General features: G+C 36.3%; 2 protein-coding genes across 2 annotated transcripts in view; both read left to right on the plus strand.

Annotated features, from left to right (window-relative positions):
• Positions 1-21,483, plus strand: part of LOC307159631 (uncharacterized protein) — a 732,752-nt gene that overhangs the window by 512,292 nt on the left and 198,977 nt on the right. The gene's annotated exons all lie outside the window — the stretch shown is intronic.
• LOC307159654 (protein NLRC3-like) lies at positions 56-20,491 on the plus strand. The gene is made up of 12 exons (XM_079873133.1): positions 56-271; positions 1,313-1,441; positions 2,046-2,153; positions 2,512-2,616; positions 2,879-2,963; positions 3,244-3,439; positions 3,534-5,364; positions 9,027-9,197; positions 12,313-12,486; positions 13,716-13,889; positions 18,660-18,833; positions 19,519-20,491. Exons 2-12 carry the CDS (start codon positions 1,383-1,385, stop codon positions 19,691-19,693), a joined length of 3,252 nt encoding a protein of 1,083 aa, XP_079729259.1. The 5' UTR covers positions 56-271; positions 1,313-1,382; the 3' UTR covers positions 19,694-20,491.

Genomic DNA, 21,483 nt, shown 5'->3' on the forward strand with positions numbered 1-21,483 from the left:
TGGCGGAAATACACCATTTTGTTGTTTGTCAACCGCCAATAAAATTCAAGAAGAAGAAGAAGAAGAAGAAGAAACGAAAGTAAAAGCATCTGATCCTCGTTTATCACCGCTGCGTCGCACAGAACAGGCCCTGAGAGAGGCGGACGACACTTCCGACGCATAAGATGTGATTTATAAAGACAAACTTGACGGGAACATGTGCGAACCTGCACGCAAATTGTGACCTATGTGTACGAACGTGTTTGAGACGGAGCAGTTTGGCGAACCGATGGTGAGCTGGAGTTAAATGTCGTTTTGGTCGCTTTTAGACGGAGCATTTTAAGAAAAGTATACATATACAAAAAAGATTATACAACTATTAATTTCACTCACCAAGCCTGTCACATGAAGCAAACATCCATCCATTCCTACAGCCCTGATACCCAAACCTGTTACTCACTGGATTTGATCTGATCTATGATCCAGAAAACATTTCTCCAGATTTAGCACAATGCCTACAAATCTAATAACACTCGCGGCCATTTATGTGTTTAATCCACAATCCATCGAGACCAGCAAGAGATTCTGAGAACGACGCGCGCGGACTGACAACAAGCGTTACTGAGTTTAAAATACTTATAAATTCATATAATTATTATTATACATTCTCCATTAAAGTAATTTGTAATTATTAGGAACTTTGTATATAAAGCGTGATTTAAATGTGAAGTTACAGAAGGCTGTTCTTCTGCTACTCCGAACAGACGAAGAATCTGCCAGAAATTACAATCTTTTGAAGTTAAAACATGAAGTTTTATTGAGAAAGGTTTATTGAAAACGAATATGTTTCTGAAAGTTTTCCCCCATTTCCTCTTCAGTTTTAGGCTGTTGTTTTTGTGGTGTGAAATCGAAAGTATTTTTGAAGCAGACATTTACAGTAGACAGACAGATGAAGCCTGACGTCAATGACCAACAATCTGCTGTTATTAAACTGAATATCTCAGTTCAAATATAGCAATTATGGTTAGTAGTTATACAGTATGTCTATTATAATTCTGCTTTTACTCAATCAGTTATTTTAGGATCATTTGAAAGTAATGAAATCAATGTAATCTGTTCCCCAATGAATTCATATTTAGAGTCAGTTAAACTCATTAAACAATCAGAAATGATTAAGACCATTCGGTTATTTTACATGGCAATATATTTGTCTGTAACCCACTTTATTTTATAGATAGTTTTTGCTGTTGCTGTTGTTGATGATAACTCTGCATTCTTCATTATTGTCTTAAATAAGATGTTCTTCATCTGTGTAAAATGGTGTCATTTCCAGGTGATGCTGAAGGATTGAGTGTTTCCAGAAAGCAGTGCTGATCAGTTTTCAGTGTCAGTTTAGCTGCAGTATGTCAGAGGAAAGAGGAAAGGACTCTCTCTCTCAGATGAGGCTCTCAGAGAAACACAGGTAAGACTCCGTCTGTTTTCATCAGTTTAAACTCTACTGGACTTTGTGTCTCCCTGTCAATAACACAACTTTAAGCATATTTGCACATGCTTTGCACAATTTCTATTTTTAACTTCTTAAATTAACTCTGACATTGTCCATAAAGGCATGTTTGCTCTATAGAAAATATCACAGTTAATAATTTGTTAATAACCTTCTAGACGCTGAATTAATCCAAATAAATGACTTCAGTTTTTAGATCATACAATTATTGACAGACATTAGGAAACAACTATACACTTAATTTAATTCAAGTATGCTAACACAACTGTGTCACACAGACATTTCTGCTCTCTATTTCTGTCAATAAACAAAAACTTGAAATGTTGTCATAAATTAGAGTGAAGTATTTTTTAACATATTAAATCTCTCTCATATATATTAAAGAAATTGTTAAACTAATGTGAGCCAGTAAAATAAAATAGTAGTTAACTATAAAACAGTAAATTGTGTGAGTGTGTGTATTTCTGTGGAGGATTAGATAAAGACACAGATGTGTTTCACACACAGTTGATCCTCCTTTACTAAAGTGTTTTCTCTCTCTCTCTGTTCTTTGTGTCATCAGTGTAAGATCAGGCTCACATGTGTCCAGCTCTGTGTCTCTGAAGAGTGATCAGTCTAAAGATGGAGAACCACCAAACTTCAGTGAGAAAACACCATCACCTAATAAAAGGTATTTTGTGTGTTTACATTGCATTATATTGTTGTATTATTTGTCTACAGTTGTGTATGTGATTGAACTTGACTGAATTAAACAATAAGTCACAATAAAACTCAGTTCCTGAGAACCTTATGAAACTCATTCCAGTAACACAATTACACAGGCAGCCACAAGGAGACACAAATACACTATGGAAAATAGATCATGAAACTAAACATGTATATATGTTTATCCATCCGACTGTAGTCATAAATGGACAAATGCACAGCTATACTGCATTTAATTACTATTTGCAACATTAAACCATTTCAAATGAGACTGTAGTATCTCCTGTAGTAAAGTGTTTTCTCTCTGTTCTTTGTGTCATCAGTGTAAGATCAGGCTCACATGTGTCCAGCTCTGTGTCTCTGAAGAGTGATCAGTCTAAAGGTGATGGACCAAACTTCAGTGAGAAAACACCATCATCTAATAAAAGGTATTTCATAAGTTTCTAATTTTTTGTCACACGTTGTCTGTGTTTAAAAGTTGTATCAGCGAATACCAATCATGAAACATTTTTAGATCCAATATTTATCATTATTTATCATTGAATCATTTATCATGATATTTATCATTGAATACTCTGATAAATATTTGATCTGATAAATATTTATCAGAGTATTCACAGCTAATGCTTTTTCTCTTTCTGTGAAATTTTGCCTGGAAAATCAGTATTTATTTGATTTATTTGATTACAGGCTTCAATATGAGACATTAGACTCAGATGTTCAGACTCACAGGAACCACGAGAATTTCAGAGACAATCTTCTAGGAATCTTCCAAGTAGGAAAACACATTTTTATAAATGTTTAATATTTCTAACAAACAAATATGTTATTGAACAAAGACATTTTATTTAATTCCTCCAGATCCATTTTTTCCTCTGAAGCACTTATATATTTTTTATTTTTCTATCTATTAAAAATATCAGCTGGTTAACATGTTAGTCTTTTAACTGGATTTTTTTTTATAGATATTATAGTTATTGAATAAATTGTGTTGACCAAATGTAGATGTACAATTTGGTTTAAATTGTGTCTTTTTTCCTTACTTTTGTTTGTAGGATCTTGAGAGCAAAATAATCACGTTTCTGAAGAATGAGCTGGAGAAGTTTAAGAAAATATTACAAAAGGAGAACACACAACACTTTGTGAAGGACTTTATTGAGAACAGATCCAGTATCAAAGAATCAGCTCTTGATCTCACACTACATTACCTGAGAGAGATGAAGCAAGATGAAGCTGCTGATATTCTAGAAGGTTAGAGACTCATGATCATCTGTCTGATTGTCTCTTATAAATGTAGGAGAGAAAATGAAGACTAAAACTGTCTATTTTCTGTTCCTGTGTTTAGATGAGCTGCTCTTCATTCCTCAGCTGAAATGTGGCCTAAAGAAGAAGTATCAACGTGTGTTTGAAGGAATTGCGAAGCAAGGTGACTCCACACTTCTGAATAACATCTACACAGATCTCTATATCACTCAGGGTGGCAGTGAACAGGTCAATACTGAACATGAGGTGAGACAGATTGAAGTTGCTTCCAGGCATCATGAAGCACAAGAGATACAGGTTGAATGCACAAATTTGTTTGAAGCTCCTGAACAAGACGAGGAGATCCGAACTGTACTGACAAAAGGAGTCGCTGGCATCGGGAAATCAGTCTCTGTGCAAAAGTTTGTTCTGGACTGGGCTGAAGGAAAAGAAAATCAAGATATCAGCTTCATATTTCCTCTTCCATTCAGAGAGATGAACTTAAAGGAGAAAGAAAAACTGAGTTTGATGGACCTTATAACTCAATTTTTCCCAGAGACAAAAGGACTGAACCTTACAAGAAGGAATCAGTTCAAAGTGCTGTTCATCCTTGATGGACTGGACGAATGTCGCCTTCCTCTGAAGTTTGATTGTAATGAGACGTGGAGTGATGTATCGTCACCAGCCTCTCTGGATGTTCTCCTAACGAACCTGATGAAGGGAAATCTGCTTCCTTCTGCTCTCATCTGGATCACCACCAGACCAGCAGCTGCCAGTAAGATTCCTCCTGACTGTATCGACCGGCTGACAGAGATACGAGGATTCAGTGACGCACACAAGCAAGAGTACTTCAAAAAAAGATTCACCAATGAGAATCAGGCCAACACAATCATAGATCACATTAAACAATCAAAGAGTCTCTTTATCATGTGCCACATCCCAGTCTTCTGCTGGATTTCAGCCACGGTTCTCCAGAACATTCTGGAGGAGAAAATAAATAATGATGTGAAAAACACTCAGGCTGATGAGATCTCTAAAACACTGCAGGAATCAAACACTGAAGACACTCCCAAGACTCTGACACAAATGTACACACACTTTCTCCGCTTCCAGATCCAGCAGAGCCGCCGAAAGTATGATGGAGAATACGCACCAGATGTTTCCTGGGATAAAGACGCCATCCTTTCACTGGGGAAACTGGCATTTCATCAGCTGGAAAGAAACAACCTGATCTTCTATGACACAGACCTGGAAGCCTGTGGTATTGACGTCTATAAGGCATCAGTGTACTCAGGCATGTGTACCCAGATCTTTAAGGAGGAAACAGGGATCGTTCTTGGTACCATGTACTGCTTTGTTCACTTGAGCATTCAAGAGTTTATTGCAGCCCTTTATGCACATCTGTTTCTAGACATCAACAAAACAAGTGTGTTTGATCATGAGTCTACAGAACAGAAAAACAGAAATGAAACCATGATTGATTTTCTCAAGACTGCAGTGGACAAGGCGCTCGAGAGTGACAATGGACACCTGGACCTTTTCCTTCGCTTCCTCCTCGGTCTGTCGCTCCAGTCCAATCGACGACTCTTACGAGGTCTGTTGACACAGCAAGACGGCAATGACCAGAGCAACAAGGAAATAGTTCAGTACATCAAGCAGAAATTAGAAGATGATCTTCCTGCAGAGAGATCCATCAATCTGTTCTACTGTCTGAATGAACTGAACGACCAAACTCTGGTGAAGGAGATTCAGACCCACCTTAGCAAAGGAAGTCTCTCATCTGGTGACCTTTCACCTGCCCAGTGGTCTGCTTTAGCCTTTGTGTTGTTGACATCAGAGGAAGAGCTGGAGGAGTTTGAGCTTCAGAAATTCAAGAAATCAGACGAGTGTCTCATTAGATTATCGGCAGTCATCAAAACCTCCAGAAGAGCTCTGTAAGTCTTTTCATATATTTTGTTTTGCTCTCATCTGAAAAATGTTTTTATCTACATTACTCTATAATGATTCCTCATCATGAACATGAACTTATCCCTGTAAAGCCTGACATATGAAATAATAGTCTGAATTTTCCTGTTTAGTCATCATCGCCATTAGTGGTCGACCGATATATCGCCAAGGCCGATATATAGGCCGATATTTGGCACTTTTAAAATATCGGCATCGGCCGATACGTTTTTCTGATTGGCCGATGTGTTGGAAGCGGGACTTTTATTTTGACGGCGCTCCAGACTTTTATTTTGACGGGCGGTGCTGAGAACACCAGCGCCTGATCACACAGCGCTCACTCACATTCTCCGTCTTCATTAGTTTACAATCTCTGTCAGTCATATCTAATACTTTGTTAGACAGAACTGGTAAACAAAGAAAGTAAATGGTATGCGAAAAAGTAAAGTGTTGCTTTTATATTATTTGTAACAGAAAAGGCAAACAATCAGGCTAAAATGCTTTCTCATTTACTCGTCAACATTCAGCAAATGCGCATCTACATCATTTAAACAAATCTCTGAATATCTAATAAACATTTAATATCACAAACCTTGCAGATTTAATGGAATCCAGCTGTGATATCTTGTGAGGTGTGCATTTGTAGCCTGATAAACGTGTGACTGCGAGTGACGGTCGAGTGAAGTGAGTGAATGCGAACAGAAGATCAGCTTCACAGGAGACGCGATCGAAAAACTTTAAATCCTTCATTTTAAAATATGCTGTGCTATATCCAGTTGGCCACTGTGTCATATTCATATAGTTTTCACTGTGTGCTGTATGTAATATTAGCGTTACCTTGTCTTTATTTGCAAAAATATGATTACCAGTGCGCACGATATTACCAGATTACTGAGTGCCCTGTTACAGTGTTTGCTTCCTTTTTATTCACATATTCATATATTTTTAAACAATTACTTTATTTGTGAAAAATACTGTAATAGGATTGCAGATTCAAGAAGTTGCCATCTAAGCATGTTTATTTTAAAGATTTGTTTTCTAATTTATTTAAAATTTATAAAATATTGATTAAAATAAATATAAAGTATATAATAATAATATCGGCTTTGCATCGGCCATCGGCCATCCTGCTCTCTAAGATATCAGCATAGGCCATCAAAAAAACAATATCGGTCGACCACTAATCGTCATCTATCTCACCTGTGTTCTGTTAATCAGTGTAATGTGTGTCTGTATTTAAGTTCCATTCTGTTCAGTCAGTCCTTGTCCGATCTCCGTCGTATTTAGTGTGTGTGAACCTTATGCCCGTCTTCTATGTACCTGTATTATTTATATTGTGAGTAAATGTTTGCATTGGAACTTTAGATTCTCCTTCGTCTTCTTCTGCCTGCACCACACCGTGACAGTCCCTCTGTATCTCCTAGTAATTAGACATTTTAAATGCTTATTTTTATCAGTAATTCTGTAGTTTAATGTAATAATAATGTAATGTAATATGTAGATTGAGAGATTTACAAATAAACATTTATCAAAAGCCTGTTGTATAATATGTGATGTACACATTTAAAGTTGTTTTTTCTACAAAAAAAGTTCAAAATGTTTTTTTTTTCAATGTTTTTTTATTTATTTATTTAGTAAATATTAAGTAAAAAAAACTATAAATGTAATTTCAGTAACTGTTATGGATGCTTTTTTACTATCTTTAAATTAATGATATATCACCCATTGATCACCCTGCTCTCTAAGATATCGGCATCAGTCATTGGTTAAACTTAATCTTGAAATAATACAAATACAATTTCTTAGGTTCTTAGGTTAGGTGTGGGCGATATGGCAAAAATATCATATCACGATTTTTTTCAGGAAAATCACGATTCACGATTTTATCATGATTCTTTTTATGTTGGTTTTACTATTTTGTGACTTAGCATTATAGCCAATCTAATGTCACTATTTTAAAAACAGAGCCTTAGGTAACAAAATATATATATATAAAAAAAAATGGCAGACAGGGGAGAAGATAAAAATATTTGTCATTATTTTTTTTGTTATTAAATATTAAGATCAAAGAAAACATTACACATACACAACTTAATATACAAATTAAATAGGCTAAACAGTGCTTTATAATTTCAGCTACAGTGGGTGTATTTAACAGTAGCATTGAAGAAAGTAATTAAATGAACAAATATGAAAATAAAACAAAACAGACTACACTGTATAAATTATACATTGATACTTATTAAATCTACTATTAAAGTTATCAGTCAAGGGCAGTGAGTGATTTTCTCTTTGCATTGTGTTGTTAACATTAAAGGGATAGTTCTCCTAAAAATTCAAATTATGATAATTTACTCTATCAAGTTGTTTTAAACTCGAATATCTTTCTTGCTTCTGTTGAAAATAAAAGTTATTTGGAAGAATGTGGGTAACCCAGCAGTTGATGTACCCCAGTGACTTCCATAGTATATTTTTCTCCTATGGAAGTCAAAGTCAAAATATTAATATTAGAAAAATATTAGAAAATATTAGAAGGAAATTAATACAGGTTTGGAAAAACATTAGAGTGCGTAAATGATGAGATCATTTTTATTTTTGGGTGAACTATCCCTTTAAGGACAAGCGGCAACGTGTTTACTATTACTACTGTCTCTTTAAGAGTTGCGCACAACGCGTCTAATATACACGCATTTGACAAGCAGATTTTCTCTCAATTTTCTCAAGTTTGCTTTCACTTTAGACATAACAGACTTTGTTTATGTAAACCTTGTGTGTAAGCACAATAAGACTCGAAAGATAACTTAGTCCAGTATCCAGGCGCTGGTAGACAGGCTTTTAGTGCATGTGAGCTTCACATGTACGTGCTGAGAAACGCACACGTTAGAACAGCACATCAGCATGTGAATTAAATGTTTAACCGACAAGGCATTTAAACACATGCAAATTGTGAACTTTTGTGAACTGCAGTGTCCCGTTCCGCTGCTTTAACATTTTATGTGAATATACGTCGCGTTGTTCAGTATGTTGGGACAGAGGCGCCAGAACAGATATAATGCACGATTCTACGATATTTCTTCAAAAGCATATCGTGGAGACATTTTAATCGTCCACGATCAAAAATCGTCATATCGCACACCCCTATCTTAGGTTTAAGTAATCTTAGCTTTACTTAAATCATTAAAGATTTTATAACAAAAAGACATGTACATGTGAATGAAGGCATTTTTAGAATTATAGTGAAAGGCCTTTAACTTGCCATAAAACTGTGAACTGTCTCATTTAATAGTGTCAGTGCAAATAAGTCAAGTCAATAATATTGTTGAATTTTAAGTGTCCCCAACTAAGCAAGCCAGAGGCAACAATGGCAAGAACCCAAACTCCATCAGGTGACAGAAATAGAGAAGAAATCCTATAGCTATAAATCTTAACGCAAATATTTTTTTCAAACATGCTTAATTTTATCTAGGAAATTTGTCACTGAATAAAAAATGCTAATGTACTGGAAATAGTATTTTTGTAGATGAATGCTGTTTGAATGCATTGTATGCTGTTTATGTAAAAAAAAAAAAAAAATGGAAAATGTATTTAATATTTGTTTATAGAAAATGTATTGTATGTGTGCCATCTAATTCTGTGTTGTGATTTATTGTAGGTTAAATGATTGTAACTTAACAGAAAAAAGCTGTTCAGCTCTGGCTGCAGTTCTTGGATCAGATACCAATCTGAAAGAGCTGAACATGAACAATAATAATCTGCAGGATTCAGGAGTGAAGCTGCTCTGCACTGGACTGAAGAATATAAATTGTAAATTGGAGATACTGAGGTAAGTTGAGCCACAGGAGTCACATGACTAAAGTAAGGTGCAATGACTGACAGGACGATGCCGGAGTTTAAAAGTTATAAATAAAAGTTGCATTTCTTTGTTTAATATAAGTAAGTTTGTCTTTGTTCTATAGTAGTTGTGTTTTTCATTCAAAATAATAATGAGCCACAAACTAAGCAATCCAAAGATCTTTTATTTATTTGTTACAACGTGGGTATAGCATATCATCCTTCTTATCAATTTTGTTAATAAAAGTCCAATGTTTAATATAAGTGAATTTATCATTGTACTATTTTATTATTGATGTATTTTCATTAATACTAATGAACCACAAACTAAGCATTTGTTTTAAATTTAGGGGAAAACACTAAGACCTTCATTTATCAGTGTTACAATGGGGGTATATTATGCCATCTGTCCTATTTGTTTTGTTGATAAAAGTTTGATGTTCAATATAAGCGAGGTTGTCATTGTGCCATTTTACTGTTGTGTTTTTTTCAGTGAGTAATACTGAAGTGACATTAAGCATTCATTTTGTGCTGCATTCATTTGGTGCTGCACTGTAATGCAAATAATTGCAGGGGATTATAATATTTAATGGATAATGTATTTTCCATATATGTATATTCTACTTCTTATAAGTTAAGACTTAAATTGTGCTGTTTTTGTATATAGTAATTTATAATTTAGTGATTTAATCGTTGTTTGCATACCTAGTGTTGAGTCAGAATTCACATGATTCTGTTAGAGCTGGTAAATCTGCCACAGAAAGGAGGGTGAGATCTAGTAGATATCACTTATCTTAAGATTGTATAAAACAGGATTAATGTATTTTAGTGCTTTTGAGGGAGCTGTGTACCTTTGATTCTGCTTTCAGCTTTGCAGCTAGTCTTGACCAAACACTTCCTGTAGTTTATGAGTGTTTTACACCACTATTAAGGTATTTTGGTCCGTTTGTCTCACTCAGTGGCTTAAAAAGTGGTTATGTGCTATATGCGGCGCATTGGGGCGCAGCACCATGCGATGGTAAAATAAATAAATAATTACAATTCTTTTTTTGGTATTTTCTATATGTAGCTGCTGCTGTGCATTTCTAAATCATTTCTGCATTTCCTCAATGTTATATAACATTTTAGAGGACTAACAGGCTAGATTAGGCGCTCTCATAAGATTCCATCATAGAATTTTGACATTGAAGATATCGCGAGCGTAATATTGCGAGGGGCGCCGTGAGCACTGAGCGAGCAGGTACGAGTAGTGAATTGTCGTTGAAAAAGATGGATAAAGCAAAAAAACTGTCAGGGCTAAAGATAGAAAAAGAAAGAGGGAAAGTGAGATGGCATGTCAAGGGATACCAAAAGCAGCTAAATAAGTGGATGGTGAAAGGTAACAGGTAGGATTTAAAGTAGGGCTGAACGATATTCTGTTTTAACATCAACATTGCGATGTGTACATGAGCGATAGTCACATCGCTGGAACATGCGATGTGAAGGGTAGTAGCACCCATGGTGTATTGAGAACGGTAGCACCAGGGTAGCACACAGTAAACATGAGTTTGTCGTATGTCTTGTTGCTGGGGTGACATGAACGTTCCGCGTGCCTGCACAGTGATTGATTTGCTGTGCCACTGCTCACCGCTCACAGCCAACATTCACATCTTAACAGATGTTTGTTTGTTCATTAGGCTATAATTCCTCAAAATAAGTAAAAAAAAAAATCTTATTCTCTCTCTCTCTCTCTCTCTCTCTCTCTCTCTCTCTCTCTCTCTCTCTCTCTCTCTACCTCTCTCTCTCTCCCTCTCTCTCTCTATGTTTTCGGTGCTGATGCAGTTCATGTAAACGGAACCTAAAAGCTGTCACAAAGAACCAGCAAAAGTAATTATTATGAGTATGTAAAAAATTGCAATGAGACATTTTAATTGTTTATTAATAAACAAGTGTTTTCTGTGTCGGCTGCAAAGATGAAGTTGACGATATTGACTCGTGATCTTCGCAGTAGTGAACGCGCCGGAGAGAAATGCACACTTCATATGGATTACATAGTTTTATGTTGTTTTGAATGGTTCTGTTTAAAAGTAGAGATTTCTGTGACAGATATTTTCCTTTTTTTTTTTTTTAAGGTGTGTGAGGCGAGTAGGCTACCTTATACGCTGAGTTTCGGTTCATGGATGATAGCTTAAGCTCCAGTTCAGGCGCTGGCGCCTCAGTGTCCTGATTATCTATTGTCTGCTATATTTACTTTTTATTTATTAAATCTAGGAAATTGGATAATGAAACACTGATTCAAATTAAGATACAATTAAACGAAATTCGCTTTAAAGAAAGGCTTTGTGCTTTCTGTTTGAGGTCTCTGTGGAAGTTTTAAAGCAGTCTTATAGCCTGTATTGATGGCTCGCAATATCGCAATATATATCGTTGGGGAAAAAATATTGCAATGTAATTTTTTCCCAATATCGTGCAGCCCTAATTTAAAGTGTGATGTTTGTGCTTGGAAGCTTTCAAATGTTCATGTTAACAGACATTAGCACTCTAAAGTTCTCTTAAGTGTGGCTGAAAAAGCCAAGTAAAACTTTAAATAACCATTGAATCAAATTAAAATGTTATTCTTATCTGTGAAATAAGCATGTAACCCGTTTCAACTCCACCACTCAAAGAATTGTTAAATTGTTCTCCAAATTTGTTGCGTCATACCCCTCTGACACTGGGTAGTTGCGCCCCTGGTCTCACTCATCCTTGCAAAGCTGCTTCAACTCAGTGACATTTGTAGGCTTTCCAACATGAGCTGTGTTTCAAGTCCTTCCACAGCATTTTAATGGAATTGAAGTCTGGACTTTATTGGGCCATTCCCAAACTTTAATTTTCTAATTTTCCGACCATTTTCAGATCATAGACTTTCAGAGTTGTACAGTTTTAGTTAATTGCAATCTTGAAAGGGATGTTGATGTCTAACATATTAAAGTTCACTGAGCCTTTTGTTTGCCTCCATATTCAATTGTCAGTTTTTGCAACTGACTTTCAATACATTTGTATGAAGAATAAAATTAAATTCAGTTTAAGGATTTATATTGTTCAGGTTTAACTTATTAATCAGCTGAATGTTTTCCTCTCTGTTCTAGACTCTCTAACTGCAGTGTGACAGAAGAAGGTTATAAAGCTCTGGCTTCAGCTCTGAGATCAAACCCTTCACACCTGATAGAGCTGGATCTCACAGGAAATGATCCTGGACAATCAGGAGTGAAGGAGCTCAGTGATTTACTGCAGGATCCAGACTGTCAACTGAAGACACTGAGGTGAGACGGGATCAAATAATTAACTAAATTAGCTATATGCAGGCTAAATTTTCATAACTAATGTATTATTTTAGTTATATAATAAGCTGTACAATTTGTTGTACAGTTTTGCTTGGTTCCTATTTGCCTTTCTATGGTTACCATCATAATCAGTTCAGTTGTGTCACCTGTTTAGTCATCATCGTCATTAGTGGTCGGCCGATATTTGGCACTTTTAAAATATTGGCATCGGCCGATACTGATTGGCCGATGTGTTGGAAGCGGGACTTTTATTTTGACGGTGCTCTGGACTTTTATTTTGACGGGCGGTGCTGAGAACACCAGCACCTGATCACACAGCACTCACTCACATTCTCCGTCTTCATTAGTTTACACTCTCTGTCAGTCATATCTAATACTTTGTTAGACAGAACTGGTAAAAAAAGAAACTCTCTCTCTATGTTTTCGGTGCTGATGCAGTGACGTGTTGGAAAGTTTTCTTTCATCGAAGCAGAGACCAGGAGACGTTGGGATCACATTCAAACAAAGTTATTCTTTATTGAGCGCGGTTGCGGTTCGTCCAACATGATCTAACTCAAAGATTATACATTGTAAGTTATATACCTTCCAAGGGGGAGGGCTTTTGGGGGTGGAGACAAAATCAAGACAAAGCATAGGGATGATTTGATTCTATCAAGTAAAACTTTAAATAACCATTGAATCAAATTAAAATGTTATTCTTATCTGTGAAATAAGCATGTAACCCGTTTCAACTCCACCACTCAAAGAATTGTTAAATTGTTCTCCAAATTTGTTGCGTCATACCCCTCTGACACTGGGTAGTTGCGCCCCTGGTCTCACTCATCCTTGCAAAGCTGCTTCAACTCAGTGACATTTGTAGGCTTTCCAACATGAGCTGTGTTTCAAGTCCTTCCACAGCATTTTAATGGAATTGAAGTCTGGACTTTATTGGGCCATTCCCAAACTTTAATTTTCTAATTTTCCGACCATTTTCAGATCATAGACTTTCAGAGTTGTACAGTTTTAGTTAATTGCAATCTTGAAAGGGATGTTGATGTCTAACATATTAAAGTTCACTGAGCCTTTTGTTTGCCTCCATATTCAATTGTCAGTTTTTGCAACTGACTTTCAATACATTTGTATGAAGAATAAAATTAAATTCAGTTTAAGGATTTATATTGTTCAGGTTTAACTTATTAATCAGCTGATTGTTTTCCTCTCTGTTCTAGACTCTCTAACTGCAGTGTGACAGAAGAAGGTTATAAAGCTCTGGCTTCAGCTCTGAGATCAAACCCTTCACACCTGATAGAGCTGGATCTCACAGGAAATGATCCTGGACAATCAGGAGTGAAGGAGCTCAGTGATTTACTGCAGGATCCAGACTGTCAACTGAAGACACTGAGGTGAGACGGGATCAAATAATTAACTAAGTTAGCTATATGCAGGCTAAATATTCATAACTAATGTATTATTTTAGTTATATAATAAGCTGTACAATTTGTTGTACAGTTTTGCTTGGTTCCTATTTGCCTTTCTATGGTTACCATCATAATCAGTTCAGTTGTGTCACCTGTTTAGTCATCATCGTCATTAGTGGTCGGCCGATATTTGGCACTTTTAAAATATTGGCATCGGCCGATACGTTTTTCGGATTGGCCGATGTGTTGGAAGCGGGACTTTTATTTTGACGGTGCTCTGGACTTTTATTTTGACGGGCGGTGCTGAGAACACCAGCACCTGATCACACAGCGCTCACTCACATTCTCCGTCTTCATTAGTTTACACTCTCTGTCAGTCATATCTAATACTTTGTTAGACAGAACTGGTAAAAAAAGAAACTCTCTCTCTATGTTTTCGGTGCTGATGCAGTGACGTGTTGGAAAGTTTTCTTTCATCGAAGCAGAGACCAGGAGACGTTGGGATCACGTTCAAACAAAGTTATTCTTTATTGAGCGCGGTTGCGGTTCGTCCAACATGATCTAACTCAAAGATTATACATTGTAAGTTATATACCTTCCAAGGGGGAGGGCTTTTGGAGGTGGAGACAAAATCAAGACAAAGCATAGGGATGATTTGATTCTATCAAGTTAAAACCAGTTTGGCAGGTTATCTATCTTGCTCAAGAGAGACAGACCCAATCAGCATAACACTATCATTCAAATGATCCAATCAGCCTTACAGTATCACCCACACCTTCACATGATCACAGAGACAAAAGCACAGCTGTACATTGAGCTTACTGGTCAGGAAATGCATAAGGACAAAGGGTGAGGGTGAGAGTCTCAGGAATTGACTCATTTAGAGAACAGGACTGGCAGGAATCTCTTGATATAATCATCATAACCGCTGCTAAACTTTCTCAGTCTATATTGGAATCTAAATTAAAACATTTAATAAATTTGTAATACAACAGACGCGTTCATGTAAACAGCACCTAAAAGCTGTCACAAAGAACCAGCAAAAGTAATTATTATGAGTATGTAAAATATTGCAATGAGACATTTTAATTGTTTATCAATAAACAAGTGTTTTCTGTGTCGGCTGCAAAGATGAAGTTGACGATATTGACTCGCAATCTTCGCAGTAGTGAACGCGTCGGAGAGAAATGCACGTTTCATATGGATTACATAGTTTTATGTTGTTTTGAATGGTTCTGTTTAAAAGTAGAGATTTCTGTAGATGATAGATATATTTCACATTTTTTTTAAGGTGTGTGAGGCAAGTAGGCGACCTTATACGCTGAGTTTCGGTTCATGGATGATAGCTTAAGCTCCAGTTCTGGCGCTGGCGCCTCCGTGTCGTGATTATCTATTGTCTGCTATATTTACTTTTTATTTATTAAATCTAGGAAATTGAATAATGAAACACTGATTAAAAATAAGATACAATTAATACAAAACAAAATTCGCTTTATAGAAAGGCTTTGTGCTTTCTGTTTGAGGTCTCTGTGAAAGTTTTAAAGGAACTGTATGTAAGATTGTGGCCAAAACTGGTACTGCAATCACTTTCAAATTACTGTAGAGCAGTGTATCCCCTCCCCCTCCCCCCTGACTTGAGGTTGCCAGATAGGCTGCAGGATCCAGCAGGAACGTAGGCTGACACGTTTGTAGCTGCAGCTGTGGTAACTACAGCAGAGCTGGGAACCCGGATGCTGAAACACAACTGACTTTGTGATTGGTAGATAGGTGGAGGGTGGGGCATCAGGCCAAAACACAACATGACAACATCAACATCAGTTGAGGGCTGCAACTATCACTTTTAAATGACAATATCCTGGCCGGACTACTGTTGTCAGTGATATAAGTATTTGAAATGAACATGATTTCTTAACCCTCTGGGGTCTGAGCTGTTTTCTGGGCCCTGGAGGTGTTCTGACATGCTCTGACATTTGTGGTTATTTCTGTTACTTGTGACATTTTCATGGCTAAAGTCTAATTACACTGTATTTAGCACAAACTGTGCTACAATAATATATCAGCAGTATGTATGTAAAAGTTTGTAGTTTTGAGATAATGACATTTATGCGTGGTTTGTGAAAATACAAAAATAAATTCTCACTGAAATAAGGTCATGAAACCCATACTGATTATTTCTTCACAAGACTTTTGAAAATTATATGACGTAGCCTAGAATATTTGCTCTAAAACTATGTGAGAATCACCCTGACTGCTCATTCAGAGAAGACAATATATTGATTTAAAAATTTTACAACGTGTTTTGTGTGATAAAGCAATATGCGAAGGGGCGGATCATCTCATTAATATGAAAGCTTTCCACACCTGAGAAAGACAAAGAACCTCCCTAATGGCCCTATTAGGAGCTTATCAGGGCCCATCATTCTGACCACCCTTGCACAAAGAATGAGGAGATTTAAAAAAGAATGGCTTTTAAAATTGTTTGGATTTATTTACAACACAACATAATCCAAAGATACACAACAAAAAAGTACCATGTTCATGTGCAGAGACATGTACTGTGAATGTTGAAGTCAGCAGGACTCAGTGGCATCTGGGCCCTGAAAAAACAAAAAAAAAACAAAGTGAACATACTGATATCAAGAGAAAGGCCTGCACGATTTTGGGAATACATTTTAGATTTTTCTTGTTAAAATTGCTTTTTAAAATTCACAGAATACACACACACACTCACACAAATGTTTCCAACAATATATTATATAATGAACACCAGGTTTGTTGTGCCTTGTAGGTATAGGCTATGCGCAGTGCTGCATAAAATAATAACAATACAGCAGCCTATATAAATTTTCAAAAAGATTTAAGTAACAACTAAGCTAGAGAAAAATATATTGATTATCATGTTACTTCAAATGTTTCCATTCGTTATGATGATATGAAATGAGATAATAGTAAAACCATGAAGCTGTTTGGAGCGTTTTGCTTTTCCAAAATATGATACATTCAAACGCGATCGCGATCAAAAATATGATACATTCAAACGCGATCACGATCAAAAATATGATACATTCAAACGCGATCACGATCAAAAATATGATACATTCAAACGCGATCGCGCTCAAATATAAAACATTATGGTTAGGCCTACCATATACATATCTACGTTTGAGCAGATATCCACAAACACAGTAGGCTAACAGTAAACACGGGTCTAAATATTATAATATTCACCATATATATAGCAACAGTTCAACTGCAATGTGAAATTTATGCAACAATAGCAAACTAATATGTAAGAATTTCTTACCTTATCTTTCTTGTCTTCAAATATCGTTCTTCTTCTTCTGATGTAAATCCAATGTAAGCTCAGGCACTCTTTCAAACTCGACGAAAAGTGAAGTGAAGTGTTTTGTTGTTGAGGTAATGAGGGCGATCGCGTTCCATGTGGAGATTTGCATGTGAATATCTTTTGCGCGAGTGGGCGTGGTAAATTAAAAAATAATTAGGAAGCGTTTGAGAAGCTGGACATCTTGTTGGTTTTATACAAATTACTTAAACAGAGAATATTTGTTTTCGTTTTGAATCCGATCATTTAAAAGTACACACTTAAATGTTTATAAAGGTGTATGGCTCATAAATGTGTGACAAGTATTCGCTGAGTTTTGTTTCAGTTTATAGACGTGCTCAAGAAAAAAAAGTTCACCGCGACGGAGAGGCAGAACGCACACCCTGTTTATTTTCTTTATTTTACAAAAGCACAATGTTTTGGTTTGATTGTAAGTGGACACATACAAAAGGAGAAATATCACAGATTCTTTTTTTATATTTCTTTTTTCTGTATGACTATAAATGACTGAGTAATTTAAGTTTATAGTGCTACAATGTGGAGAAAATGCAGCAAAACGCGCCGGCGCGTTTGTCGACCTCAGAGGGTTAATGTCTACTGACATATCAGGGCCATTTTATGATTAATTGAAATACATTTCTTACATACAGCTCCTTTAAAGCAGTCTTATAGCCTGAATTGATGGCTCGCAATATCGCAATATATATCGTTGGGGAAAAAAAATATCGCAATGTAATTTTTTCCCAATATCGTGCAGCCCTAATTTAAAGTGTGATGTCTGTGCTTGGAGGCTTTCAAATATTCATGTTAACAGACATTAGTGCTCTAAAGTTCTCTGAAGTGTGGCTGAAAAAGCCAAGTAAAACTTTAAATAACCATTGAATCAAATTAAAATTTTATTCTTATCTGTGAAATAAGCATGTAATCCGTTTCAACTCCACCACTCAAAGAATTGTTAAATTGTTCTCCAAATTTGTTGCTTCATACCCCTCTGACACTGGGTAGTTGCGCCCCTGGTCTCACTCATCCTTGCAAAGCTGCTTCAGCTCAGTGACATTTGTAGGCTTTCCAACATGAGCTGTGTTTCAAGTCTTTCCACAGCATTTTAATGGAATTGAAGTCTGGACTTTATTGGGCCATTCCCAAACTTTAATTTTCTAATTTTCCGACCATTTTCAGATCATAGACTTTCAGAGTTGTACAGTTTTAGTTAATTGCATTCTTGAAAGGGATGTTGATGTCTAACATATTAAAGTTCACTGAGCCTTTTGTTTGCCTCCATATTCAGTTGTCAGTTTTTGCAACTGACTTTCAATACATTTGTATGAAGAATAAAATTAAATTCAGTTTAAGGATTTATATTGTTCAGGTTTAACAGATTAATCAGCTGAATGTTTTCCTCTCTGTTCTAGACTCTCTAATTGCAGTGTGACAGAAGAAGGTTATAAAGCTCTGGCTTCAGCTCTGAGATCAAACCCTTCACACCTGATAGAGCTGGATCTCACAGGAAATGATCCTGGACAATCAGGAGTGAAGGAGCTCAGTGATTTACTGCAGGATCCAGACTGTCAACTGAAGACACTGAGGTGAGACGAGATCAAATAATTAACTAAATTAGCTATATGCAGGCTAAATATTCATAACTAATGTATTATTTTAGTTATATAATAAGCTGTACAATTTGTTGCATCAAAATGATCAAGATCAGATCAGATGCTGCAGGTTCTGTCATGATGATGATAACCGTCAACACAGTTTAGTTGTGATACGAGCTACAGGTCAAATAGATATTATGGGTTAGTATATGTGTGTGACATTCAGGAGTATACCTTGATAATTAACAATAATAGTTTTCCATCAAGCCCAGATTCACTGCATCTCTCTGCACCAGGTCTATGAGTCTCTAGATGTTCTCAAACATGCAGTTTCACAAGCCAGTTTTCTCTGTGCTGACGTTTCTCACTCCTCCTGCTTTAAAGACAGAAAGATCTTAATTTCACACTTTGTATTCATACTGAAAATCATGATCTAGTGAGCTTTTGCCCTTCTGCTCTGTGAGACCTTTCTGTTCTAATGCTTATGTTTGACTGAGTGTTGCTCTAGTTTCTTTTAAATATATATTTATTTGTGTATTTAAATGTTTAAAGAAAAATTTGACATCTAAATAACTAACTTAAGCTTGTCTTTAAAACAATTACGTTTTTTATCGTATCAATCATTTTTTGTAATGCAGTGGACATTTAGTTGATACCTGAATTGCCTCTTCTGCAGGTTTGTGAGTCCTGCTGCTGAGGAAGCCTGTCAGTATGTGAATAGAGTTGTGGGTATAAACCCGTTACTCCAGAGAGAGCTGAATCTGAGTGAACATGAACTAGGAGACACACGAGTGAATCAGATCGCTGCTCTACTGCAGGATAAACACTGTCAACTCAACACACTGACGTGAGTATTGCTCATTTATTTATTATATTACTTTTAAGCATTTTTTCCCTCAGTCACACAGAGCCAGAACAATTTAAAGTAATAAAATTAAACAGTCAATTAAACTATTAAGCTGCAACCCCACTTTTGAAAAATCCCCAGAATGTCACATGATTATGGCACTTTTTCATGTGTTCCATATTATATATATATATATGGACTAAAGCTGCGTCTGAAATCGCGTACTATGGGAGTAGGTACTACATTTAAATTAGAACGTACTTCATGACCGTTAAAAAAGTACGCTCTATATAGTATGAATACGGGTAGTATGAATGGAGTCCGGACGTACTGGTATTACGGTTGGTATTGTCACGTAACATGCGCGGTCACATCAGCGCGGACATTTAAAGAGCCCATTTCACTGACTGCACCAACTTAGAGCAGTGTTTTTAGTTCTTCTTTCCGCTTTCGTCTGCGTTTTTACGTCGTTCGTGCTCACAATTCAGAGTCGTCGTCGGTCAGCTGCTCGCAGATCACGCCTTTGTCGAGAGCTTTTGTGTAATTTCTCAAATAAGTTAAATATCATTTAGCCCAGAGGTCCCCAACCCCCGGGCCGCGGACTGGTACCGGTCCGTGGGACATTTGGTACCGGGCCTCACAGAAAGAATATATAACTTAACGTATTTTCCGGACTATAAATCGCTCCGGAGTATATGTCGCATCAGTAAAAAAATGCGTCATGAAGAAGAAAAAACATAATATAGCCTAAGTCGCACTGGACTATAAGTCGCATTAATTTAGAAATGTAGCCTATTTCACAAAAAAAAAAAAAAAAAAAAAAAAAAAATAATAATTGTTCGGATGGGACAGTTCACCCTTACGGACGTGAGCGCTCTGAAAGCGGCACAAAAAGACTGCTTTAAAACTTTCACAGAGACCTCAGACAGAAAGCAAAAAGCCTGTCTTTAAATTGTATTTCGTTTTGTATTAATTGTATCTTAATTTTAATCAATGTTTCATCACCCAATTGGCTGGATTTAATAAGAAGTAAATATAATAGAAAATATTTAATCAGGACACGGAGGCGCGGGCGCGTGAACTGGAGCTGATCTCATAAATTAACCGAAATTTAGCGTATAAGGTAGCCTACTTGCCTCACAGACCTGAGACAGAAAGCTTGAAATGTCTAATTTTAAACAGAACAATTCAAAACAAAAGAAAACTGACTGTTCTCTGCTTATGTAATTCGTATGAAATGTGCATTTCTCTCTGGCGCGTTCACTAGGCATACTGCGAAGATCGAGTCAGCATTGTCAACTTCATCTTTGCACAGAAAACACTTGTTTATTATTAAACAATTAAAATGTCTCCTGCTATATTTTACATATTCATAATCATTAATTTTGGTTCTTAAAATCGGTTCTTTGTGACAGCTTTTAGGTGCTTTATTGGCAGCATCAGCATCGCATCAGCACCGTAAACATGGAGATTTTTTTCTTTTGGGGGGCTTTTTGTTTGTGTTCAGGCTTTCTCAGTTGTCTTTAGGCGCGATATTACGAGTACCCTGCTAATAAAATTGCAAGTAAGCCTACACATTGGATTCACGTTTATTATTATATTTAATTATTTTTTATATATATTTTTTTAGATTTTGTTGTATTTATCCGCCGCACCTTAAAGGCCGGTCCGTGAAAATATTGTCTGATATTAAACCGGTCCGTGGCGCAAAAAAGGTTGGGGACCGCTGATATAGCCAATACATTTTACCTCAAAAAAAAAAACAAAAAAAACACACACATAAACCTGTGACAG

The sequence above is a fragment of the Squalius cephalus genome (genome assembly GCF_949319135.1).
Source record: "Squalius cephalus genome assembly, chromosome: 1".
Classification (NCBI taxonomy): domain Eukaryota; kingdom Metazoa; phylum Chordata; class Actinopteri; order Cypriniformes; family Leuciscidae; genus Squalius; species Squalius cephalus.